Source organism: Anser anser (assembly GCF_964211835.1).
Source record: "Anser anser genome assembly, chromosome: 26".
Lineage (NCBI taxonomy): Eukaryota > Metazoa > Chordata > Aves > Anseriformes > Anatidae > Anser > Anser anser.
Window position 1 is genome coordinate 4,056,304 of NC_139747.1, and position 26,682 is coordinate 4,082,985.

General features: G+C 44.1%; 2 protein-coding genes across 16 annotated transcripts in view; both read right to left on the reverse strand.

Moving 5' to 3' along the window:
* LOC310886875 (uncharacterized protein) overlaps positions 1 to 17,895 on the reverse strand; it is a 198,591-nt gene extending 180,696 nt beyond the window's left edge. The window contains exon 1 of the mRNA XM_083812050.1: positions 15,986 to 17,895. The gene's annotated coding sequence lies outside the window, so the exon portion shown is untranslated. The remainder of the gene's footprint in view (positions 1 to 15,985) is intronic.
* A 7,384-nt stretch (positions 17,896 to 25,279) lies between these two features.
* Positions 25,280 to 26,682, reverse strand: part of LRRTM4 (leucine rich repeat transmembrane neuronal 4) — a 328,498-nt gene continuing 327,095 nt past the window's right edge. For 8 of the 15 annotated variants that reach the window (XM_083812037.1, XM_083812039.1, XM_083812040.1 and 5 more), the window contains one exon: positions 26,069 to 26,603. In XM_083812037.1, coding sequence (XP_083668163.1) covers positions 26,382 to 26,603 — 222 coding nt within the window. In that variant the 3' untranslated portion in view covers positions 26,069 to 26,381. Of the gene's footprint in view, positions 26,604 to 26,682 lie in introns of all 15 variants that reach the window. The other 7 variants (XM_083812043.1, XM_083812034.1, XR_014575516.1 and 4 more) reach the window with 5 other exon arrangements.

Sequence of the window (26,682 nt, forward strand, 5' to 3'; positions counted from 1 at the left end):
CATGCTTACTGAAGCGTTCCCGTGGGTGGAGGCAGCTCGATGACAGAAGTGAACTCGACAACGTTACCAACATTGTTCGAGCCCATGCAGTTACTTTTTGTGGGCTTGCTTTACCTCTAAGAGCACAGCGTGAGGCAGTCAAAAGCATGCTGGCTGGAGCATAAAGATAAACTTTCTGTGACAATGACGGAAGTCAGAAAGACAAAAACAATGAAGCAAAACGATTTAAGCAGAGAAGGAAATAAGCACAGCACTGCCGTCACCAGCTGCAACTTTAGAAGTCAGTTTCTCTGTAAGGATAAAGCTAATCCATCACAAAAGCATTACTGATCAATACTGGGTACAGATTTGTAGCTGATTTGGGAAGCCACATGAAGCAAGTTTCCTCTTGGAGCAAGAAGAAAACACTCTGGTCATATAGAAGGTGAGTGACCTAAGTTTGAAAACCCCAGGTCTTTTTTCTATATGATGTGGAGACCTCTTAACCCACCCCCCAAATGAAAGTAAAATAACTAGCAAACTCCTGAGGCAGCTCCCAGTTTGGCAACAGAGACTTTTGTGTCTAACAAGAGATGCCAGACTCAAAACACTCTTGGAAATTGGGAATATTTATATCCACTCTCACCCAGGAGTAGCCCAGGTCTCTATCTGGCCTAGGAGACGATCGCAGTCTCAGTACTGCACCACTCACCATGTTCGTTTCCTACATTTCATTTTTTATACCTATAATCAGGTACTAATCATAGATTGGGAACCCCGTGAAACAATTCACTTCTGTAGTCACTGTGCCCAGCTTTTTATGGGGGTTACACCTCCCAACCCTGCCAACTTGGGAGCTGCTGGCAGCACACACAGGAGATATGGCGACAAACCTATACAATAAGGGAAGAGTTTGCTCCAGAAATAGCAGGGCAGCACTGAACATGGAAACAACGTGGACTTGTTTGCAATTCCCATGACTGCAGAAGAGTCACTTGATCTTTCAAGGCACGGTTTCCATATGAAGAAAGGAAGAAAAGGCTTGCAAGCCCTCGCTGGCAGCAGCTTCATGGGAGCTTGCAAAGCTTCCCCTAGGATCGGGGGAAAGGTGCTGTCTTCAGCAGCAGTAACTTCAGCGAGCACCTCATGGTAAGCAGCCTCATGTACAGATACGTATACATCAGCTCCTCAGACCCCCTGCTCTGCCATTTCTCAGGATACCAGTGAAAAGGCATCAGTGCAGAGCCTTCTGTGACAACTGCTGTTGATCTTCCTGCACCCCCCTCCACGCGCTTCCTACAGAAATAGAACAAGAGAAACATTTTCAAGTGTTTTCAGTCTTTTAAGTAAGGGCAGGGAAGCAGAGAAAAAAAAGTAGAGAAGGCTTCCAATAAAATGCTTTACACATTTTGGGGAAGCCAAGGCCTATTTGTTAGTTCCACTGGAAAACAAAAATTGACTTTTAGCTGGTGCCATTCCAGAGCATTGGCTTTCGGTGCGCGCTGTCTTTTCACATTAGTGAATCCGCTGCTGCATCCCAGACTGACAGCTATAGGGAGGGAGCACAAAAGCAAGAAGTGTTCTGTACTCACAGAAGAGGCATGGAGGCAATGCAGCAACTTCTCCCAACGCGCCTGTTCTGCAGGCACTCATCCCGAGGGCAATTCCCCGTGACACATTCCTTTCTTTTCTGCCCGGAATACCAATACGAGCACCAATTAGGAGGAGGTGACTTGGGTGATTTCGAGCCCGGCGTAGGTCAGCCCTCAGATGTTTGCAGTATGCACAAAGGTCAGTTCTCCCCCGAGCACCAGCACAAGGCTGAAGTGACAACTTCAATTAGATGGGAAGGGTGTGCAGGTCTCCTGCTGCACCTCTGGAAGAGGAGTTGCTTTCTTCCTTTTTTTTTGGAAAGATCACAGAGTCCATGGTGAAGGACTCCAGGAAAATTTAACTTCAATCCTTTTGGGCATAGAAGGCGTAGGGGAAGGAGAGCCAAACAACAAAACCCAACAACATTTTTCAGCAGTGAAAGCAACACGGATTCAGTAACGTGATTTCCATAATGGGGTAGGGGTGGGGAGGTTCAAAGAAGCAAAAATTGAACGTTATCTAATTTTAACATTTCAAAGTCATGCACTGCAATGTCCACTATTCAAATCATTTTTGCTGTAGATTAAAATAGAGTAAAATCTCAAAAATATTTTGATCTCCAGGAAAACAAAATAAAAGATAAAACTTTGGAATCAAAGCAACTGCATGCCTCTTCCTAAAACTAGTTGCAAACAAAAAGACGGGTGTGTTACGTCTTTTCACTCCTACTTTTCTACTACTGATTAACATCTTACTGACCTCAGATGTGATTTTGGAGACCAATCTAAAATAGAGGCTGTGAGCAAGCTGATTAGAGGTTTTAATCTACGTTACTTGGGTTATATAGCAGATGTCCCCAAAACAAGTATTTATTTATTGTTCAGTATGCTTTTTAAAACTATTAGACTGTCTACATATTTCTCAAGTTTCCTCCCAAAACGTGTTGCACAAATACTTGCCAGTCCTGCAGTAGAGATTCCAGACGAGCTCTGAGGAAGCCCAAAGGAGAACTGGGCACTGGTCCCCAGCTTTATGAACCTCTAGGTCTCAAATGAGTCCTAGAAATCAAAACACTTCATAGATCTGGCATCTTTACTTTGAGACTTCCTATATGCTTTCAAAACAGATTCCCACCCTTCCCCCAAAAGACACAAAACCGAGCAGCCAAGCATTTCAGTTGTATTTTTGCTTCCTACCAACGAAACCAAGTTCAAATCTGCTCACTGCTCCTCCATCAAGACCTGTTAGCACACAGGGAGAAAAATCTTCTGTTTTAAAATGGAGAATCATCACATTTACCCGGACAAATCTGAACTCCGCTTACTAAGTGCTAAAGAGAAGCTATTCAAGTTCTCCATATGCTCGGCAGGGCTTGCTAATCTTGGGAGCACCCACATCACACATGCTCTACCCAACTCCTCTTCCCCACCCTGCCTTCAGCAGATGCCAGTAACATCGATGCATCTGTTGCTGCCTCACAAGTTGGTTTTTATGTGCATTGGGATTTGAAGGGCACTTTCTGGAAAATAAACCTGTCACGGCAGCTGGAGAGCACATCGGCAGATGAAGGTGATGTGAACCTCCGAATGAAATCAAAATTGTTCCAAGCTCCCCTCTGATTTCTTAGAGCCTGACTCTGAACCCCATCCCAATTTTAGCCTGCACCACAGACCTGAGTGCTTAAATTGAGCCACAATTAGGCACAAAACCCTGTGCTGCTATCAGCACCAGCCAGCGGGAGCTCCAGGAGCTCGGGGGGCTGAGCCACTCCATTTCCCTGTTCTTTCAGAAGGGTCCAGCATCATGGGGGCTTCACCCCCAGTGTGCTTCAGGTGACTGTGACGAGCAAATCAAGTGCCAAGCCCCTTTGCTGTCACTGTTGTTGCTGTAAATAAATGGGTGCTGTTTTGTTGATTAAAATTCTTTCCTGGTTTTGCAGTGAAAGCAGACGTTGGCTCTGCCCACGGTCTGGTGAACCGATTTTCTTTCGCAGGCTCCAAGGTCTCTGTGCCCTGGTACTCCAACTAGGGGTGCAAGCTAACAGCACAGCACTAAACAAAGGTCCTGCTATACTTCTTATGGCTTTTTTTTTTTTTTCCAAACTCAGTGACCTTTTGGAAAAAATAATTCAATACATAAAATGTTATTAATGCGTGCATTTATGTACTGATATGCTTTAAAACCTCTGGCTCCCCAGCTCCATCTGTTCTACCTACAAATCATAAATTCCTAAGCATTACCTACGTACTTGTATTCTCACCCAACCTCTATTAAACTCAGCAAGAAAATCTGCTGGTTTCAGTGGCAATTGGGATGAAGGCTAATTTCCCCCTCCCCCCCCCCCCCATAAATACCGTAACGAGCTGTTGCGGCAAGGCTCATCACTTCTACTGATTCCATTTCTCTGACCATTTTCATAAGCCTTCAAAAAGAAGTTTTCTTGCTTGTTCATTGGTGACTTTTACCCCCAAAGGCTACAAAGAGCATTTGGAGAACGGTACTAAGTAAGAAATGAAAAACTCTACACGGAGTTGCTTGCTCAAGCGTATTGCTCAGAGCCAGAAACAAGTCTTGTTGTCAAAACCAGAAACAAACTAGATGGGAACATGCCCATGACCAGATGGTGACCTTGTACACCGGATAGCCAAGCCTTGATTGCACTCAGCACTGGACTATACCAGGTCAGCAGTGTTTAAAATAACCCACGTAGCACCGATGTCACTCACTAGCTATCAGAAAAAGCAACAAAGAATGGAGCCTTACTCTTTTGGATTCACCAAATTGCCAAGATACAACATTGACAGGCAGAGAATACACTCCAGCTGACGCCCTAATCAACTTGCTGTATCATTGCCCTCACCATGTGGCACCGGATTAAAGTCAGATTTTAAAAATTCACTCTTAAGCTCTGCCCAAAGAGCAGGAGCATCTCAGCTCCTCCTCAGTCAGTTCCCAAACAACTGGTTTTCAGCCCAGTGCAGTAAAGAAAGCAAGCGTCGGAAGACAGGTTAGAGATAGCTGGGGACCATAATATCTTGATGTTATGCTGGGATACAGAAGTCCCGAATTAACTAAGGTACATGTGCAATAGTAAATCAGTAGTAATAAAAGCTTTTTTCTTTTTTTGTGCCCCTATCATTCAACACAAGTTTCTTAGGGCCATTAGTGATGGCGTATGGCTAGTGAGACTAGATGAGGCTGCTCCAAGGCTGCGGCGAGATGCACAGCAAGGACTGTGTTAGCAAAGCTGTGTTTGAAGGCAGTTTCTCCTGGCCTGTCCAGGACTGTTTATTGTCACCATTGCCCTTCCAAGATCTTCCGGCTCAACAGCAAATGCAGTCACTCCCTAACACATGGCAGTGTGCCAAAATAAAATAAACAGCAAGACCCTTACAAAATAAATTGTCTTACTGTTTAAAATACTTAAAGTAACCTAATTCATCAGCAAGGAAAACAGCATGTGTGATTACAGACTGGAACAACTGTTTTTCCTACCAAGGGCATGTCTTCATAGCGAGCTTTGAATATCATCTTTCACCTACCTGCATCCACACGCAAGAAGGCTTCAATCGGGTGACACTTTCTCCCTAGGATAGTCAGTCATCCTTGGAGAGAGGCTCAAATGTGAAACAAAGCTGTCACTTAAACTGATAGCCTGCCTTTCTGGCAGGGAGGATGCCAGTTCGCTCTTTGGGGTGCTGAATATCTTCCCTAACGGGCTGGCTGGAAAGGAAAAAGTTGAATTTCGTGAAACAAGTCATGCTTGGAACTTGTTTTTATAGCAAAGCGAGACCTTATGGAAGGTTTGTTAGAAACAAACAAACAAGCTCAGAGACAGCCACGTGAAATGATAGCTTTAAGTTCAAAGTTCTCTTCTCCTTGATGTGGAGCTAGAATGAGATGCTGAATCACTCCTATCCCAAGGGAACGTCCCAGTCCTAAAGCTGCAGGACCTGCCTTTGTCAGCCAATCCATATAGGACATGGAACAAACTTTATGAAAACAGCTTGGTATCTGATTCGACAGTTTGGTACTTAAAATGCTTCTCCGGGACAGGGAAAGTCAGCAGAGCAGGAACCAGATACCCAGCTCCCCCGCAGCCCAGGGAATACTCCACCCACCAGCCCTTCTGCAGCGAGTCTGCTCACCAGCCTCCCGCATCAGACTGTAAATTTTGCCTAGAAAAGTTTCCAAGTCATAAACAAGACGCTTCCCCAAAAAACTCTGGCTTTGAAATACACTGCGACCAGCAGGTTTTCCTAAGAAAACTGCCCCCTTGGGTGTCCAAGCGGTAGACATGCAGCATACATGCGCGCAGGAGACACAGAAATACCCTCTCCAAATGCTGGAAAAGGCTCGGAGAACAGCACACGGCAAAACACCTACAGCTCCTAGCAAATATATCGCAAGTGAGAAAGGAAAATCTGAAAGTGCTTTGCAGGGTGGCAATTTATAGCCGGGCTGAGGCCACAGCTCCACGTAACACCCCGAGCTTAACACGTTGGCTCTACCCCAGGCGCTTGCTCCCCTTCCCCACCTGAGGAATGCCGTCTACCAAGTCCCACGCACGCGGCAGGCAAGCAGCCACGCCGCGATTCAGGCATCACCCAGCCTCTTGTGTAACGGAGACGTGCCCTAAGCGAAGCAGGTGAGGCTCCGAGCAGACACTGCTGAACTCCCTGCAACACGCCTAAGGCAGTTCAGGATGCTCCTGCCCCCAAGACCCCAGCATTTCCAAGGCAGCACTATCTGCAAGCAAACACCCACTTTTGCACCGAGGTATCCAAGTTCCTCTGCTCTCATTAGGCCCACTCTCTATTTGCCATCAGTTCTGCAAACCTACAGCACCTCCTCCCTGCACCCACACACATCTGGTCAGAGACGTTCTCCTCCCTAAACAAACTTCGCTTTCCTCCCTGCAGTTTCTAGGGATTGGCCTTATTTATTTTTCTATCAGCTCTGAGCTTCAGCTGCCTGTATCCCGTTAAGCGTGGCTGTTCCCCATCTGGACGTCCCCTCTCAGGTGTGCCAAATGCTACAGAAGAGATACGCAGCATTCGACCCCTCTGTTTTGCACTGAAGGATACACACAACAAGCCTAGGGCAGCAAACATCAACTCAAACGTGAATCAATGCTCCGACTCCAGCGGCAGCTCTTACAGGATCAGAGCTTTCCCCACGCACCCAGAGAGGAAATTTGGCAGCTACACACCTAGCACGGTCTTCCACTTAGCCCCACAATGCACACCCCACCTTGACACGAGAGCCTCCCTGCCTCGGAGATTCAGCCCAGAAGTGCAAACCCCCAGATTTCACAGCTCAAACTTTCATTTCCAGCAGGAGCAAGTCGCCAATGCAAACCACAGGGCCCCGTTCACTTCGGGCACCGCTGGCTGCAAACAGCCCCTAAAAACAGCCCCAAGGGCTCAGGCAACTCCTTTCCAAGCAGAGATGGCCGGTCGTGCTCAGGCACCCAAGTCTGTTCAAGCTCACCCCACTGAGTTAACTGACAGGTTGAAACGAGCCTGCTCAGTACGCGATGGGGAAACGATCGGCAGCACGCCCCAGATCTCGTCCCCTGCAGACAAAACCCAGGTCCCTGCTAACTCAATTAACCCGACAGTTGTTTCTGGGCTAGGTGAGGCTTCGCTTACCGCAAAGCGTGCAGGAAGGTGAAGGCGGGGAGTCTTCTGGGGGAGAACGCAGACAGATTAAACAGCGGTAAGGGCACGCAAGTCAGATAGAAGAGCGCGCATCAGCATGAGCAAGCAGGCTGGGGAAGGAGCCAAAGGCAGAGCTTTGGCAAACTTCTCTGCTGCTCAGAAGGGCACGGGGGGAGAGGAAAACTTGTGTTATAGGAGACCGAAGAGGAGTCAGTAACTCTGCAGAAGTCAGCAATGATTGTTTAAGGATTCTTATTTGTACAAGGGCTAGAAACATTTCCCTTGGTTTCAGTAGGTTTGCTGCGTTTCTACACAAACCTGCTTTGGAGGGCCACAGACCTAGGTCCCATCACAACTGCAGCTCATCCAAGTAAACCAAAACTGCAGCATGTTGTACATCACAGAAAGGGGTAGGACAACAAGTAAGGAGCTACATCAACAGCCTCTAAGTCCCAAAGCTATGGGGAGAGATGAATATTTTCATAATTCCCCCCCCCCCCCCCCCCCCCGTAAATGATAGAAGCAGTTTAGAAAGTACTGCATCACAGTAAATCTCCAACTTCCGCGGGAAGCCTTGTCTCAAAACCACAGCAGTCTGCCATATACAAGTGGCAAGACTCTGAGAACTAACAGGCACACACGTTCATTTGGGACATTACCTAAAACCACAGGCAGAATCCTTACAGAAACTAGCAAGGCAAAAAAAAAATGTAACAGGACACGGAAAAAGTAAATGGATTTGGGGTAGATCTGAAGTTCACAGAAGCCATTATTAAGCTCCAGCCTTCATGAGTTCAGCTGTTCTCAAGCTGGCTGCAGGGAGCCCTGCTGCGTGGGATGGATTATTTCATCTCATTCGCCTGCTGCAGGTTTGTGCCTTGGCCCCGGTCACCACCAAAGATCTCGGCAGACGCAGTGGTTTGCAAATGTGGGCCCGTCATGCTTAGCCAACAAACACCCTGAGCTGCTCAAGCGGCACAGGCCAGCAGTAACCCTTCCTCCTCCAAGTTACAGCACCAAGCACATCACTACACAAACTTTAAAATGAGCCATGTCTCGGCCAAAGCAGCCCTTAAGCATCGAAGGCACAGTTTGATCCACCGAGAAGGCAGCAATTCCTATCCAAACAAGCTGCTTTTGGCGCCTTGGTGTAATTTCTGTGCATCACTCAGCACAGCACAAGGAACAAGAGAAGACCTGGATCCCACCGCTTGCCCACCAGAAGCAGGGCTCGGATGAAGCCAAGGCAGGATGTGCTCAACAGCCTCGTGCCCGCTCCAGATTTCCAAACCATTGGCAGCGCGGCAAGCTCAATGCTCGTCACGGGGCACCCTTCTGCTCTCCACACCTATCTTCATCAATCTGTAGGATTTCAAAGCCTTCCAGGATTCTTGTTGTATCCAACTAAAACCGGTCACCAGGCTCCACACAGACACGAGCACGCGGATGTCTCGTTTCCTTAGGAAAGCAAGAAGACACGGCTTTTTTTTACGCTTCCTCTCAGTGCATGGCTTTAGGCAAGGCATTCTTCTTCTGTTTATCCATCTGTGAGTGAGAGCGCGCACCTACCTTCCCCACGGTCACAGATGCTTAATTAATTCAAAGGGTGAGATTCACCCCTTTGCAGACAGCCAGCGCAGGACCCACTTGCACCCTGCTCCCAGGATTTCAGAGGAACGCGAGCAGCGTGCAGATAGCAGCACACGGAGAGGTCACCAAAGTGAAATCCCCGTCTACTCCTCAAGTCAACTGAAGCAGATGCACCCGTTACCGAGCCGCTAGAGGAGCATTCCCATCGCTCGGGGGCTACGGCTAAAGCACCGCCACCGTTTCTCGTGTTTACCGGAGCTGGTGCTTCATTTCCCCGGGCTGACCGCTTGTGCTTGCTTGCAATTGCCTGCTGGCATCTGTCACACCTCCTTAAAACCAGGACTTCAAGATTTCTAGGTGTGTGCGATACCAAACACGATCCATCCCGTGTCAGTGCCCTAAAACTCTCCTGTCTTACAGCACTGCTGCCAAAAGCACTAGCTCAAGCTCTGGCTTAACACAGGTGTATGCTTTGTGGATAATAACCCAAGTTTGTTTTATAAGAACACAATATTCACAGGCAAATGCTTCTCTACACATCAACCACTATTTGCTATACTCTACAGGACTATTCAAACATTTTCCTCCAGAGAGCAGATGCCATATGGGTATGTAGGCTCAATTAGCACATGCTGACAGATAGCAAGACGCAAAAAAAATTCAAAGTCTTGGCAAGCTCAAAAAGTTACTGCATCGATTATGTCATATCGCATCTTGTGGTGCCTTAACTTTTGAGGTTTCTGTGCTGCGAGAGGGGAAAAAATAATCCGAGAAGCAACAAGAGAGATTAAAAGGCAAAGATGGAAGGGGCTCCTCAAGGCGGCACCAGGCTGGGAGCGATCAGCGAGCAACGTGGCTCAGATCATCCGGCCAGCTTCCCTTGCCAAGGGTGGGCAAAGGCCCTTCGTGGAGCAGACGTTTTATTACTCACAGATCTCTGATTGCCCAAACTGATCTTAAAGCACTTTGGCATGTCCCAGGGGTCATTAGAGATGACTTCCTCCCCGCATTAATAATGAAACGGCTCTTAACCAAAATTAAAGTGGAGCAGCTTAATAGCATTTTAAAATTGACAGATCTTAGATAGTTAATTTCTTATTCCCCTCTTGCCCATACAATTAGCAATGGGAGAAAACCTCAAGGTTTTCTCTCTTAAGAAGTGCTCAAGAATCTTCAAAACTTCTACAGGAGACGGATAGGAGCAGCCATCCCCTCTGATTAAAGACTTTGACACCTCCTTTGGTGCTGTGCAGGGACTGCACGAGAGCGGACAAAATATACTTCAGCAAAACCAGAAATAATGTCTGGTTTTCCAATTAGAAAACCGATGAGACTGCGAGATGGACGTTCATCCTCTGCTGTTATCACAGATGGACGATTCGCTGCATTCTTTCAGGCTGGGTACGCGGGGGCATGTCTGTGTACCTGCCACCACATCACACAACTTCAGCGCACATCTTGCAGCGAGCACCAGCTGGACATGGCACATGACCCTTCGCCTCCTGGTAAACGACCATCTGTACCTGCAGACACTGCTAGAGACTTGAATAACAAAAAAAAAAAGCAGAAGAACGGCACTTTCCAAGCCCACCTATGCGGCTGAGAAGCCAGTTTTGATTTTCAGATTAGAGCAGAAGTTTCAATATCTGTAGCTCTCAGGTAAAGCTCTGAGCTCTGCAAAGACTGCTGAGAACAGATTTTTGATAAAGATTTATGCTTTTCAGTCAGTTGGGGTAGAACCGTCACAACATTCACGGCTGAGTTTGCTGACAGAGCCTTAAACCCTGCTTCTCTGCCCATGAATTTACGGGGTGGCAGGGGGCAGCCACCAGCTAAACAGGGAGCAGGCGATGGATGCCCTCCACAAGGCAGAGCTTTCCATTTCTGTTTGACTCATCCATCAGGAGCAAGCCACGGGAAACAAAAAGAAACAATGCGAACAGTCTCACTGTGCAAAACCCAAACCTGAGGAGGGCAAGAAAAAAAACCTGCCTGGTCATCCCGTGCTGCTCTTGCAACGGCTTGTGAGCAACGTGACATAATAAATATGCATTTGGACTTGCTAATCACCTTATAACGAGAGCAAGGTAGGAGTCTGGGGGTGGGGAAAGGCACAAACAGCCCTGCCTTACAGGCAACACTGCTTGAGCAACCATCACATTCATCTCTGCTCCAATCAGATGTAGCACCCTTAATTTACCCTGGGTGTACACAATCTCAGCAGTGAAGGATCACAGCGCTGAATTTACACAGAGAACCATCCTCTGAGGGACACCACTCCCCAAGGGCTCAGCAGAGGCCATTTTAGAGGGTGTCGGACCCTTCTTGGTTTCATTTCGATGGCTGTATCTGGACTACAAGTTTCTAGAGAGGCACTTCAAAGCTCCAACAAAGTTCAACGTCCCTGGGCAAAGGGTTTTCAAACTACAAAGCCTCAACTGCTTGTTGACCCAATACTTAAGGGAAATAGGTGGAGACTCGCTGATCAAACAGCAACAGGGAGCAATTCACTGCTCTGCTCTTAAAATCATGCTGCGAACCTCTCTCATACACCTTTATGGACATCAACTCGAGGGAAAGGATTTGAAGACCAGGGAACAGTCTCACATCTGAGGATGGGGACAAATGACCTTTTCCAGCTTTGAAGAAATAGCAAAGGGGAAACATCCTTGGCTGTTTTGAAGGGGAAAAAAAACACGCTCACAAAAAGAGATAGATTTCTTAGATGAGACAAGCAGAAAAGCATGTTGCAGAGCAGATTTCCAGAGTGTTTTCAGAAACCTGCTGCAAAGCCTGTGGCAAGAACTTCAGCCTTCAATAACGTGCCGGCTGGCAGCCTGCAAGCAAACTTCTGCCGCAGTCCTGTTGCTCTCAGAAACGCTGCTTTTGCCAGCACGTCCCACCACCTGATGCTCAGCACACCCGCATCCCTCCTCCACCGCTGGCCCTGCTGCTTCGCTCGCTCGGACGGAGAAACAGACAAAGAGGGGCACAAAAAGGAGCAGTTGTTTATCCCCGAGCGGCGCCTCCACCTTGATTCACTGCCAGCTCCGTTCCCCCTTCCCACCTCACCGTGTGCGCCGCACAGATGTTTGACTCTGATGCCTGCTTACTTTCTCCAGAGCCTTGCTGCAGCAGCTGGTCCCCTGAGACAGCCTCGCTTCCCCTGGCTCTCCCTTCTGTTACAGGCAGAAGGATGGCTCACTGCTCTCCTGCAGGAACGCTACGGCCCTCCAGCTCCCACGTTAACCACAAAAGCCTTGCAAAAGGAAAAGATCTTCTCCCCTTTTCTGTCTCTTTCTTTTCACCCAAGCCCCAGCCTCTTCCCAACGAGCACCACGCCAAATCTGGCTGCTCCGCGAACACCGCACCGATAACATCCACCCATGCGGCAGGGCCCAGGACAATGCTTTCAGCAGATTTCGGTGGCTTCACACCGAGTAAAATTGAACCCAGGCTGAAATTATGACCAGCTTACTTCCGTAAAACAAAAGCTTTGGGGCACTTGGCAAGGAATAGAAGGAGAAATTGCGTAGTGCTGTCTACATAGTATAGCAAGACAAGAGGTATTTCACCTCCCTGTGTGAGGCCCAGTCAGAAAGGCCTTCAAACCGTGGTATGCCAGCAATAACATATGTTGATAGGATAATTTTTTTTCCCTTCCCCAAGAGAATACCAACTAAGATGCAGAGAAGGAATGTTGATTTAAGTAGCTCAGCAAAAAAAACCCTTCTGTTCTGAATTAATGGCTTCTGGATAAATGGAACTTCTCCACCAGGTTAAGTTAAATTTAAGCCATGTTCCAAAAATATAAAATTTCTTCAATTTCATTAACATTGAAAAGGAGTCTATCAGAGATGCATTTTCATGACATACACTTCTCAGGCACTATATTTTATATGGATGTAATTATTCCAGCTATTCATCACGGAACTACAAAAATCCAGCCTTCAAAAAGTATCATAATGCAAGATTCACTGAATCCAGCTGATATTAAATATCAACAGGGCTCCATTACCAGTTTTTGAATCTGAACACGGTAATATCAGCTATTACTCTTTTATATTAAAGTTGTATCTTTGCAAGAGAATTACTTCCCTTGGCAACAATGGTAAATGTTAACTACCTTGAATATTTCAGTCACATATACATTATGTATAAGATTGTGATCTGCTAAACAATAATGGAGAAAAACAGAAAGCGACAAAAAGATTTGCTTTGTGAAAGATTTCTTTCTGTTCTCAGAGAAAAAGCACACGCTATACAAGAGAAAAATATTTGGAATAACGTGTCAAGTCTTTTTTCCACTGGGACGCAGAAATCCGATTTAGTATTTCTGAAAGAACAGTCGTGCATAGCAAAACAAAGCATTAAAATAAAATGGTTAATGTTATTTGTATGACAGTAATGCCTAAAGACTCCAAGCAACACCGTGGTGAATTATGTAAGGCACTGTGCACGCAAACCAGAAGAGGTCCTTGTCTTTCTGGTGGATTTGAATCGTAAACTCTTCACAGCACAGATAAAGCACGGAGCAGAAACAGTTGGCGTACACAGATCAAAGCAGAGCAAGAAGAGAACCCAGGTTTTCCCAGCTCTTGTTTAAAGCCCTATCCAAAGGTTACACTGCCTCGATCCAGTTGCTTTCAAGCAACATATTGGTGTACTATTCCCACATCCAGGATCACGTGAGCCCACAGAGTTATGCAAAGCCGAACCAGACAACCTGAAGCCTCCAACTCTGTTGCGGACACCTGTGACAAGACCTCACTTTGAAGATGGATGCAAATTATAAATCTCATCGCTCTCCCAGAAAGCAATGTAAACCCGCATTAGGATCAGGTTTAGATTACTGTTTACATTGATAACTAAATTGAAAATTACATTGCTTGCATGCATTACACAGGCTAATTCCACATCCCGATTTGCAAATATTTACAAAGCTCTAACTCAGTCATTAAACTAGATACTTACAGATCATTTGGAAGCCACCAGTTTATGTCAACTTCATTTTTTCAGGGAGTGAAATGAGGCATTAATGGGTAGCAAAGCAGCTGAAACTTCCCACCATTTCTTGTTCAGATGCACAAGGCAGGAAGGTAGTTATTGACAGCAAGGCTCAACAGTCTCAACTGTGGTGCCAGCGATGGCAGGTTACGCTGCTGCTGTTTTCTGCTCTCCTTCCCATTCCTGACCATTTTGCCACCCAATCGATCCATTTGTAGCCGAGTTTACCACTTGGCCATCCTAACAGGTATATTGAGGCAACAAAACGAGAAGCAAGGGGGCTACTATAATCAATCCTGCCGCCAAGAAGCTGTCACCCTACGCCCAAACATGTGAGCCCTTACCTGTCTTTATTAGCTTGTATACTGCATGTATACTACTGTATGCTGGTCTAATTCAAGCAAGATACTACTTTTGAAATTGGCAGGTCTGTCTTAATCATCATGATGCCAGAAGGAAGCAATTTAAAGCACCAAGAATGCTGCAGAAGGGCCCACAAATATGTTGCTTTTAGGTATGCCATATCTTTTCCCTCCTGGAGAAGGATTAGATGTCCTCGCTCCCCACAAGTAGTGCTTGACTTTTTACATACTCCATCTAATTTCACCAAGAGCACTCATACTATTCAGCACCAGTATCTGCACTGCAATCTAAAACTTGATAGCTATCATGTAAAACTTTTACGAATATAGATATACTTCAATGTAGATTATAGATAGTCACAGACAGTAACACTTGTTTGTCTATAAACTGATTTTATAAAAGCTATATACACCTATTATGGATTAACATGTTAAAAGGGCTCTTGAAACCCAAAAGGTCAGGAGGTCTTTCACAGGATTGTAGAATTGAACAGATTATTGAATAACAATCACCATTAGCCATTCCTTCTGACATAACCTCCATTTTTTTAGATGCAAAAGCACCTATAATCACTGTAATTTGGTACCAAAAAATAAATTGTTCTACTCATGTCACCAAAGGCTGCGCCACCCCGCAGGCTAAACTTTTACTAGTTGTCTTTAATTGAATCGCTGTAGGCTTGTACAAAGGTGAGTTTTTAAACCCATTTAAACACTTTCCTTAATCTTTGGCCACCTTTTGATAGTAGGGCATGAAGTTAGAGACTGGCAAGCCACACACACTACTCTGCCTGCACACACTAGTACTGCTATGGTGTCTACCTGAGTTCTCTTTTTCTACTTGTACAAGAAAGGAGCACTTTTGTTCTGAAACAAAAATAATAATGCAAGTAGGAGATGGACTGCATGAGGACACCCACCCAAACAGTAATTCCTAAGCATCTGGGGAAACACACAGCCCTTGACACAGACATTTATAGGAAACCAGCATCCCTAGTTTGAGTAAGGACAACACGAGCAAACAGTTGAGACTTCTGTTGCACGAAGAGGGCAATGCATTTCATTACCCATCACTTCATTGACATTTTTCCGAGAAATGTTTAAAGGTCTCTGTAAACTCATTTCTGAGGATAAAAACATGAATTTAGGCTCCTCCAAGAACGGTCAGCATAAAACTTACCGCAATGTAAAAGCCAATATTGAAAAATCATTTCAAAAGAGAACCCAAGCCATTTGATGGGCACAACAGAAATAGCACAGGAAAGAACTGTTGACATTTCCTTAGGATTCATGCAGAGCTAAACTTGCAATAGCTATTGATTTTTTGTTTTCTTCACAAGTACGTATACATTATTTAATACCACTGAATAGTTTGTAAACCAACTTTCTTGTGCTTTTGAAATATTGATGCCTTTTAGAAGGTTGAAACCTCTACTGTAAATCTCAATTCCATGTAAAAATCTAAAATAGTGCACCTTAATCTGAACAAAAGCAAAAACTAAGTATTTTTTCATAATTGTCAGGATACCCTTTATGGTTTTTAAAAGCCAGTGTTCAACTGTACTCCACCTCTCCCTACAAATTTCTTTTTCTTTTCCTTGTTCAAAAAGGACTTGTTCCGAAACTTCTTTTCTTGCAAGTTCAGAAGTTTTCACAGTAGGCCAGCAGCCTTTTTAATTTAGCAACATCCCTCCTACTACAGCCAAAAAATCAATTGCTTCAAAGAACAGACCAAGAAAACTCCACATAAACAAGTATCAAATAATCTTCATAGATAAGTGGTCAGCTTACCCTGCAAAGACTAAAAGCCTTTCTTCCATTCACACATCCTAACAGGACCACAGATAATTTTGTTGGAAGGAATTCAATGACATTTTTGTTATTTACACTAAAACAACCCCTAATACTTCAACATAAATATTCATAGCCACCGTGCCAGTCTTCCTTCCCTCCCAGCTGAACACCAAATCATTATTCAGTTGAGATTCACAAGGGACACAACAAATAAAGATCAGAGAGCCAGGGTGAGGAGCTCACAAGCTCTCCAGGGGGTTCACTGTGCAGTCAGGCTCAGGAGCCCCCGAACAGCAGGCTTAGTGCTTGAATGTAAGCATTTGAATGTAAAGACAATCTCTGCCCACTGATACTACAGATCAGCATTTCTCAAGTCTTTTCTATATGTGGTTTGAGAATGGGACAAAGTGGTAAGTCTTGCTCAGCTTCTACCAGATATTCAGCAGCTCTTCTCTTTGTCAAGTCTTTTTTCTCTATGCAGCATCCACTCCTGCTGTTTAAGCACTCTGATAGCCCAGGATCAGACAGGTAGGCAGCAACAAATTTACATTAGCATGCACTGGGTTTTGTCACACCTGCAGAAACGGTAGGACTGGGTGCAGTCCTGTTAGTCCTAGCAGCATAAGTCACCTTGATTTCCAGCTTCCACATCCTTCAGAAAACTGTCTCAGTGCTGAAAACATACTAAAATTCTGTGTGCTCTGCTAACACAAACAAGAGAGAAAAGCTTCTGATGTTTTCCATGTGTGCTTTCCACAGGGATTTAACTCAGGCAGGCAGCTGCCTATGGGCAAGCCGAGGCACAGAGCACTGAAAGGCAGAACTCAGAGGAGAATGGTTATGTACCTTTACTTAGAGGGATCTCAGGAACTTGAGGGATTCGGTCTTCAGAAGAAGGAAAACGGGACAAGATGAACCAGTTTACCAAACAGCACTCATCAGGGTTGCTTTCTACCTCTTCGATGTTACTCCATCCTGCACAGATACCAGTAGATTGGGGGTAGTTGGGGCACTGCAAGGACAGGATCAAAGTTCAAGGCCCACTGCCTTGCTCCCTGGGGAATCACTCCCACCTCCTTTAGGCCACTCCCTGTAGCAGGATTTCCTGTAGCAGGATTTTGCTCACCTGACCCTGCATTTAACCCTCCAGGCCCTGCCCCTGCAGGGCACAGCAAGCTCTGAACACAGATGAGGTGAAGCACCACAGATGGTCCTGGGCTGGTGTCTCACATCCCTCCTTTGACTTTACTCCCCTAACACAAGGCAGAGGCCCTGCCAAGAGGGAGCTGATGAGATGTTTCTTCTAGAGCACCAGCAGGGCACCGCTGTTAGGCCTCACCCAGCTTTCCTCTCCATAAGAGATGCACTAAGCTGATGTGTGCCATGCCTGGCCTGTGCTTAGGTTTTCATATACTTATTAAGCTGTCTAGGGTGATACAGACTGAAGGTTACTGCGTGTAGTGAGTCTGAACACAGGTCTCTAAACTGCACAACTGAAACCTCAGCAGAACTTCATACAAGCTATATTCTGTGCAGCTTTAGCAAACATCCCTTTCTTATCATGCATCATCAATTAATTTAACCCTGGACTTCCAGACATCACAGCGCAGCCTTCTGCTAGTACATCTACATCTCTATTGACCTGTCTTAACCATCTGTCATTTGCATTATTTATCAAACTGACACCACGCACAGTGCTCCACCAAAAACATATGGAAAAACAGCCAGGAAAAACTTGCCCAGATGAACTTAGCATCTAAAAGATATAAGGTGCGACACGAGAGGAAAGCCAAGCGTGCCACAGAACATCTTTCAAAAGGCACTGGACAAGACAGAAATTCACTGCCTTTCAATCGATACGCCTAACTGTATTACACTGATAATCTAAGACCTGAAGAGAGGTCAGCGATGCTCACAACGAAGGGATGGCTCCCAGTGGCGATTCCTGCAGCTTTACCAGTTACTGCATCCAGGTTTTGTTCTTGTTTCCTTGCCTGCAATGCCTGACCTTTCTCGGGCTTACTGTCCGGGGCTATCAGTCAACATTTTCTTTTGATGGTTACTGCCAGCAGGAGTCCAGTAACGCACACCAATCTCACGCATGCCTCGCCTGTTGCCATCCCCACTTCACCCAGATGCCTAAAGGTTGTTTTTAGCAGCTAAGGAAGTCCGAGCACAATAAGCTGTAATGCATTTAGATAGCCCCATTTGGCTTAAAGGCGCTTTTACCTCTCTACAGAGCTGCTCTCCAGAAGGCTGTTTTCAAAGGGAAAGTCAGAGCAAAACAAAGCCACACAAAACCCATCTGAAATTTCCACAGATCTCAATTAGGATGCTACTGCTCAGAACCATTTTGTTGTGCTGCAATTCCTCACCAAAAACGCTATTGAACGTGAATAAAACATATAAATTAACTGCTACCAAGAGATACTAAAATATCTATTTATGTAGCTACATACTTCAGTATCTTCTCATTGATAGCAGTTAATCAATACGTTTTATTCTATCTATTCTATCTTCACTACAACATTAACACTTATCTAAATGTTTCTCCCAACTCAGAGGTAATTCATCCAAAAAGCTAATTCTACGCTTATTTAAGAACAACTTCATAGAGCTTACGGCTGACTTATCTGCGTAGACAAGCACATAGGTAGATAGGGATGTACACTTTAAAAACACTCTATTAGTATAAGTTATTTTAATTTCTGCAACTTGAAAAGCAACTACGTTTTTAAACTCTGTGCATTTAAGCAAACTGACTGCATGCTGATCTACTGGACCAGGCTGAGTTTCAAGCACTACTTCAAAACTTATTTGCATGGATAAATACAAACTGCTACGTGTTTGCATCTCAACAGGTGCAACTTCAGTTCTTTAAAGACTAAAAATTCCTTATTTTGGCATATTTTAAGAGTTATGTGCTCCAGGTACTTACTTGTAGGTGTGTGGAAGTAGACTCATTGCTGAGATCTGCTCTTCCAAAGCCCCACAAAGCAACAGCACTAAACTGCAGAAGCCCAAACCTCTGCACAGAGCCAAGAGCTTGTGACCACCTCCAGGCGAAGCAATTCAACCATCAGAGCTAAGCTGCCCCTCTTCCCCAGCTATACCTTGTCTACCAGCTGCTGTAAATGTGTTTTTAAACAATGTGAAAACTCTTTGCTAGGCAACAGACAAGCTGCAGACTTTGTTTCTTTTAAATGCACTAATAATCCATTATTTTTACAGAACTGTTTCTTTCTTAGGTGCTCTGGAAAGTACAGGACAGGCTTAAATACAGGCTACGTTTTTCAGAAGCCTTAACACCTCTTTTATTTTAACCTTTATTATTTTATTTTTTTTTTTGCCCCAAGTGTTTTCAGGTCTTCTGAGTCATTTAATGCTTTATTGAGAGAGCAGAGGCGGGGACAAAGAAGTCATCGTGGCTGCTAGGACCTTGTAGCGAAATGAGAATCTCAGTTCCTATTACAATTCCTATTATTTCTTTTCTGGGTGAAGGAAAACAGAAAACTATAAATCTCTAAGGTCTCAAACTCCAGCCAAAAAAATGCCTCATTGCAACAAAGTCCCTAGGAAGCCAGTCCTTATGGAAACAGAGACTTACAACAAAAGGATGGCAAAAAGAGAAAGGTGTCCTGTATGTGAAAGTGGAGAATGTGAGAGATTCAACCAGCCCAGAAAAACGATTACGGCGAGGCAAGACTGGTCACTGCTGTAAGCAGGCCACTAAACTTAGGATAATTGTTGATGAAGGTGCTCACCCTGAGTTTCCTGTGTTTCCTGCCTCAGCACCTCTGGCTGATTCCACTTGCTGCTGGTTCTCAAACCTCTGCCAACAGATTTTCAACAGTGATGCACAGAACAGGGACAGATTTGTTTGTTCTTGAAGTACGCCAACACCAAGCAGGTCTAGAAGATAATCTGAGCCACGCTTTGAGCCCCTTGCTAGTTGGGCTACTGAGAAAGTGAACTGCATATCATTCCCAAAGCACTTACAGATAAACTGTAAAGTAATTAATATCGGAATTATTGATGCACAGCAAATATTTTGCGAAGAATTTATCTGAAACTCTGTCACCACTTTACACTTTACTGCATTGATTTATAAATCATTGAACAAACAGTGGCATGTCCAATAAATAGTTTATAAATGTTTGCCAACAATTTATCTTACATAATATGATATAAATACACTGCAAATACTGAGCATGCTATTTATAAATTACAACCTGCATATCATTAGCTACGGTTTAGAGAACCAGTTCATTCTTTTGCCTAATAAAAGGAACTTAAAAAGGAATTTAGTCCCACAGTTGGGGTGCTGCAATATGAAACACAAATCTCTCACGTGTAGGCTCCTCTACCTAAGTTTAAGAGGAAAAAAGCTCCCTGACATTGCTCAGAGTGTTTCAGGGATGGCACTGCTTTCTTTTTAACACAATACTAGCTACTGAAATTCCTATTTCCAATGCTTCTTACAGCCCATACTCTATTTGTGTACTCTTTTGTACATCTGTACCCATCTGCTTTTCCTGGAGTGATCCCCAGAGAAAAAGTTCTTTGGACAAGGACTTTTTCTTCCGTTCTTTATAGCAGCCAGGATTACAGACCCTGCATCCAGCACTGGGTCACGTGCAGGATAAACACCACTATGAACTCAAACAGGTCACTAAAACGTTGGGAAATTCTCAAGTAAGGTGCCAGGCAGCCAGAAAAGGAAGGCTGTGAGCAAACAGATGTAATTTGGAAGTTACCTGTGTTCACCAGGAGGCTGACCCAGATGACCTCCAGAGGACCTTTCCATCCCAAATTTTCCTGCTGTTCTGTGATTTAATTTGCCCAGTCTTCTTGCTTTTAATAAAAAAAATGTCCATATGCAGTCAAGTCCTATCTTTCCCTGAAAATTCAGCCTGAATAAACAAGCAAGTCACAAGATGGTGACATAAAATCTATTTTGTTCTAAACTATTGGGGTATGTTTTTTTTTTTTTTTCTTTCCCAGTAAAACGCTACCACTGCTGCTTATGATAGCTGCCTTCTGTTTCAACTCTAAATCCCAAGAGGACTTTGGAAGAAAATGCTTTCTTTTTCCTGCTTCATCAGCCTATCAAGATCCTCTAGTTCCTGCTGTTCTGAGAACACACTTTTAGCAAATAAGAGTGCTTCAGATCACTGGGGAGTCCGAAGTGCTGATTGAAAGTCACGAGCAACCATAGTTTTTACGTTATCACATTGATTTTGCTTGCCTTTTAAATACGCAAAATATCACTGGGGGGTATCGCTGGCAGGGAAGGGGGGAAGACATGAAGGGATTTTCAGGCTTTATTATTTATTTCTGTTTCAGTTGCACCAGAAATTGTCATTGAGAACATGGCTGCACTAGTGCAAAACGCTGGGCATGAGAGGCAGGCTCCGCACCGAAAAGCCTTTGATTGAAATGAGACATGCTAACATCTAGGAAGAGGAAGGAAAAAAAAAAAAAAAGGAAATTGGTATTCTCAAGGTCATGTGGCAAAGCAGTAACAGAGTCAGCATCGCCTGACCCCACATGGTTAAGGCAGCAGCCCCCCTGGAGCTCCTGCAGCCACTGATGCTATGAGCTGTCTTAAAAGCCATTGCTTCACCAAGGGCAAGGCCAGTTGTTCTCTCCATAGTGTCCACAGGAATGCAACAGGAATAAGACCTACTACCTGGCCAGCTGGCAGCTGATCATCTGCATCTTGCCTCCGTGAGAGGCAGTAACTCCTCACTTACTCAAGGCTGCCTTGCAGATGCACAATGGTTCAGCTACTACTGAGTTTGGAATGACTCTCTTCCTTTTCTGCCCAATTTTGGATACTTCCTAGAGGAAAAAAAAATACAAAAATTACTTAGAGAAGCAAGAATGCATTTAACAGCTTATTTGTACCTACTTCAGAAAGCTTGTCTTACCTGTAGATCAATCACGCAACAAAAATAAGAAATTAATAAGTATGTAGCTTGCTTGATTTTTAAAGTTGCCTAAATAATTGCCTAGGGCGATGTATCACGTCACTGAAGCTCACCGTGTCTTTGAAGCGAGCAGATCATGTTCACACCCATCTCTGCAGTTCATTGAAGACCTCCGAAGCGCTGAGTTAGCACTGGGGGGCTGCTTGGCTCTGACATTGTGGGAGAGAAACCTGGGATCTGCCTGCCTCGAACGTAGTTTTATTTTTGCCTCACTAGAATGTGTCTTAGCACAGTAATGACAAAGGTGTAATGTATCCCCTGACTCCAGTAATGACTGATATAATTCTTTTCTGTAGACTAATTTACTCTAACCTGCCTACATATTATTAAAATGCCAGCCACCAGGGCATCAAAGCAAACAATGGGCATTAAGCACCAGTGAAATAACTGCACTAGAAGCAAATGAGGGAACATTTGCTTCTGCAACTCCACCAGTGACCCCAGACCTTGGTGACAAAAGTGCTGTGTTTGTGGCTTTCCTCATTTTGCATTTGTCCTCTCTGTATTTCTATTTTAACTTTTTTACCTGTACGGCATTAGGGTGGCTGGAGTTTTAAAGAAATGGTTGGGTTATTCTTATTTGTTAATTACACTTGCTACAGTAAGGATAATCAAATTTCATCTTTCCAGTGATGAGCAGAACTCTATGGTGATCAGGAAGAACATTTGCTGCTCTCGTAGAGTACTGGGGAACACCTGGAAATCTGCAATTTCTGGGGAGCGAGATTAAAACCTCTCCTCTAACAAGCCCAAACTCCACAAAGTCTGTCTAAGACTTCTTTATTGCTATCACTGCTATGTGGAAGGCATTCCAATGCTTGTGTGTGGGCAATAATATCAGACAGGTCATTTCTTTTTCTAAATTAAAGGCAAGATTCCAGCTTGACCGACCTATGGCCTTATCAACCCCCTTCTCCTCTGTATAGGTTTAAAAAACTGAATTTAAAGGAATCCAATTGCTGGAACCTCCTAAAAAATAATTCCCTTCACTCTAATACTTTAGAAACTCAAACCATCATGATGCTTAAAAATATGTATAAAAGCACTAGATTTCCCACATACAACGTGGCAAATTCCTTCAGGGACTTTTTCCAATAGGGAGTCACGACAAAATTGTGTGTATCAATCTTCAGAACATTTCCAATTCATTATGGGAAACAGCAGCTTATTCAAAAAGATTTCTAAATCTCAGGGCAAATATTGCCAGCCTTGGAAATAGTTCCAAACAGCAGATTGCTTTTATAGGCTCTTCTTCCTTGGTTGCAGCTCCTACCCACAGCATTACCAGCACGGTGTAATTTCAGTGCCCTACTGACATTTGCAAGGCAATTATTAGCAGGAGAGACAGGTAGCAGTCAATTTTTTCCCAAAGCCTTCCAGAACCTGTTATTTGGTCGCATCAGTTGTTGTCTTTTGCAAAGCACAAAGTTCAACAGCTTTGGTCTGAAGGTCAGGCTGATTTTTTTTTTTCTAGCTTGCCTGGATATTGCACAGCCGTGAGCTCTTGCAGCAAGCCTGCAGCTTTCTTTGGGAGCTCTGCGACTCTCAGCGCTCAGACACAGCGCAATGACCATAAAGATGCCATCATAAGCAAACATTCGGTAACGAGATCTCTTCAGTAAGACTACTTGGTGCTTGCTAGGAGAGGAATCATTAGGGATACCACAAAAGATTATTATTTCTTGGGCCTTACCTGGGTATCTGGTGAGCTGTTCCATCCTCCCTTTCAGAGCACAGCCACTTCCCTCCAAACAACTGGATGAAGAGGAGTGGAAAGACCTTCCCTAAGAAGAGTGCAGGCATATTTTTAAGCTGAAGGTGTAATATAATCATGATTCCAGGAACTGACACTTGAAAAACAAAAAACAAATATGAAACCCGTAAAAAAAGACTAGAGCCGAACATGTTACAATTCTGGCTTTTTTCAAACCTAGGTTTTATCAAATTTCTTCGGTTGTAATTGCAGCCACGGTAGACACAATTTCTGTTACATCTTGAGTCCCAGATAGGTTTGTATAGAGCCCTTTTAGTTTGATCACTACAACCACCTAATTAACACTAGTTCAGGTAGGTCGGTACATGCTGCCATGACATCGTGCTTTGATCCAAAGCAACCCACCGCATGAACACTCAGCTCTTTGTGACCTTTAGCACTTAGGTAAGGCATAGCTTTATGCTTCCAACACATTCTTAGAACATGACCTCCTAAATCATCAAGAACACCAAAGAAAGTTGTAAGCTTCTTGCCCAAACTGGCATCAGTTTTTAAACAGCAGAAAACATTTACAGGCAGAAAGGCATGAATTCAACCAGGAGCCTGTGCTCGCAGTGACGACCCTTGTAACAAAACCACTACCGTTCTCATCTCCTAGGAGCATGGGAATGCCACTAGGCTTTTGATGCTCACTGAAATGTATTCTACTGCTGATCCAGAGCCCACAGGAATCAATGGGAGAGAGAGCAGGCGCTTCCATTTTCAGCTTAATAGGCTGTGGGTCAATGTTTTAAACTCAATTTGAAGAAGCCTAGTGTTTCAAGCGTCTTTTGCCCTGTCTGTAGCAGTGCTAAAGCTGACAGATATCACAATGTCTAATGCAGCTGGTTGTAAACTCATCACCTAGCCTTTCACTCCATTTTCTTTTCATTTCCTGTCTAACACTTAATTCTAAATACATTACCTTCGATGCAGCCAGTTGACTTTGCACGTCCATGTTTCCCTGCAAGCTGCCTAGCATACAGAATGCATACATCCATACATATTCTTCCTTTCCTTTCAGAGAAAAATACATAAGTTTTTCAGGTGAGAAATGCAGAAGACAATATCAAGTTGTGAACGTGATACAAGCATCAGCACTTCCAGAAATTCATGCATCAAACCCTTACCTTGTGGCCGAGTGTATATCCCCAAAAAGTACCTGAAACAATCAAGGAATTCTAATGCCCATTGTTGTATTATTCACCCTCCACTTAAAAGCATTATCTTCTAATGTAGCTTCACCACAGGGTTTGTATCTGAAAAACCTGCCTTCTGATACAAGAAGAAAAAACGTTTAGTAAAACCAGAAGGCTTGTCCCACTCCTTTTTCCCCTCCTGCAGGATCATATACGTGTTTTTATAAAATCACCTCAAAACCTTTTTTTAGACAGGCCCAATACATTGAGCTTCTTTGGACTCAACTTTTCCAAACCTCAAACAATTCCTTTAGCTGTAAGAAGAGGTGAAACAGGACCGAGCGTTGTTCCCTTAGGCCACTGAGTCACCGTGTCACACAACCAGAGAAATCATTCAAACAGTAGCTTGGCTGTGGTGTCCCAACCACAAAATAATATGTTTATTTTTTTTCCACCACTTTTTTTTTGTTGTTGTTGTCATTTTATTGATAAAAACTACACAAAAACTAACTGATCATAATAATTAATTAAAAAAACAAAAAACGATGTTACACATTCTCCTGTGTTTTAGAAATTGTGTCAGCCAGTGAGTTTCACCAAAACACTCTTGCTTTTAAAGATTTTCCTTCTGATCCACTTCAAGCACATCACTTCCATTTTGGTTCCCAAATGTCCATTAATTTTGCTTACGGCACCGCTGGACTGTAAATATGAGAGTCGATACACCATTTGCATGTTTTCCCCTTTTTTTAGAGCCCGAAAAGTAATTATAGTGTCAACAATGAAGCACAATGAAGATAGTAAAAATCAAAAGCACCCTCCATAGTGTACAGCCTGTCTCTTAAATGTACATGCACCCAAGTGTCTTTGTTTCTGCTGCATCAATTGCCAATGTCCTTTTGGTTCAACATAAGCTTTAATGCCCATGTCTGGTTTGAAATACTAGCGCTTGACCACTAAAAAAAAAAAAAAAAAAAGGAAAGAAAAGAAAAAAGAAAATATATATCTTTCATTTGTTTAAAAAGAACAAAAATATTAAACAGATCTTTGAAGAGTAATAAACACTTAATAAGGAATCATGGCTGACCCATCCCACCCAACCCCTTGCCCTTCCCAGCCCCTTTATTTTTTACCTGTGGTTCTCCTTCCCTGGAACCGTGCAATGTAGAAAAATCAAATATACAAACAAAACTCTTAATCCATCCCTTTATGTAGCTAGAGTGAAATCTATTTTTTTTTTAATAAGAACTCGACAATCTCTCTTTAATATTTACATTGAGGAATTTGTTTGAAAGTTTAAAGCAAAGAAAATCCTGAAGTTCTCAGTGTGTACTGCACGACAGCATTTCCACAGTCTGCGGAGTTTGCTTTATCCCCTTCCCTTTGTCTGTGTTGGAACATTTGTAACTGGAATGGTAGATTTTAGCTTCTTGCCCTGGTCTCTTCTGAGATGAAAGGTCCCTCAAAAGAACTCCCCACTCCGCCCCCTGAAGAAGTCGCCTCCGTCATTAGTTTGGTATTCTCTCAATGTAAATGGCTGGAGCAGCCGAACGCGCGATCGTAGCTATGAAGCTGTGGTCTCGACTGAGTTCCAGGTTGGTCGTCTCAGCCTGCTCCCGGGACATGGTGTCGTACCCCTTATTTACATGGAGAGGCTTGTGGGCTTGGCAGTATCCGATCACTGGTTGGTCGTAACTGTAATAGGGTAAAGTCTTCATGTGGTGAGGAACCTGCACGAGAGAAGAGACCGAGAAAGAGAAACGTGTCAGCAGTGCATTTAGCCATGCATTTCTTCAGCTCGTATCGCAG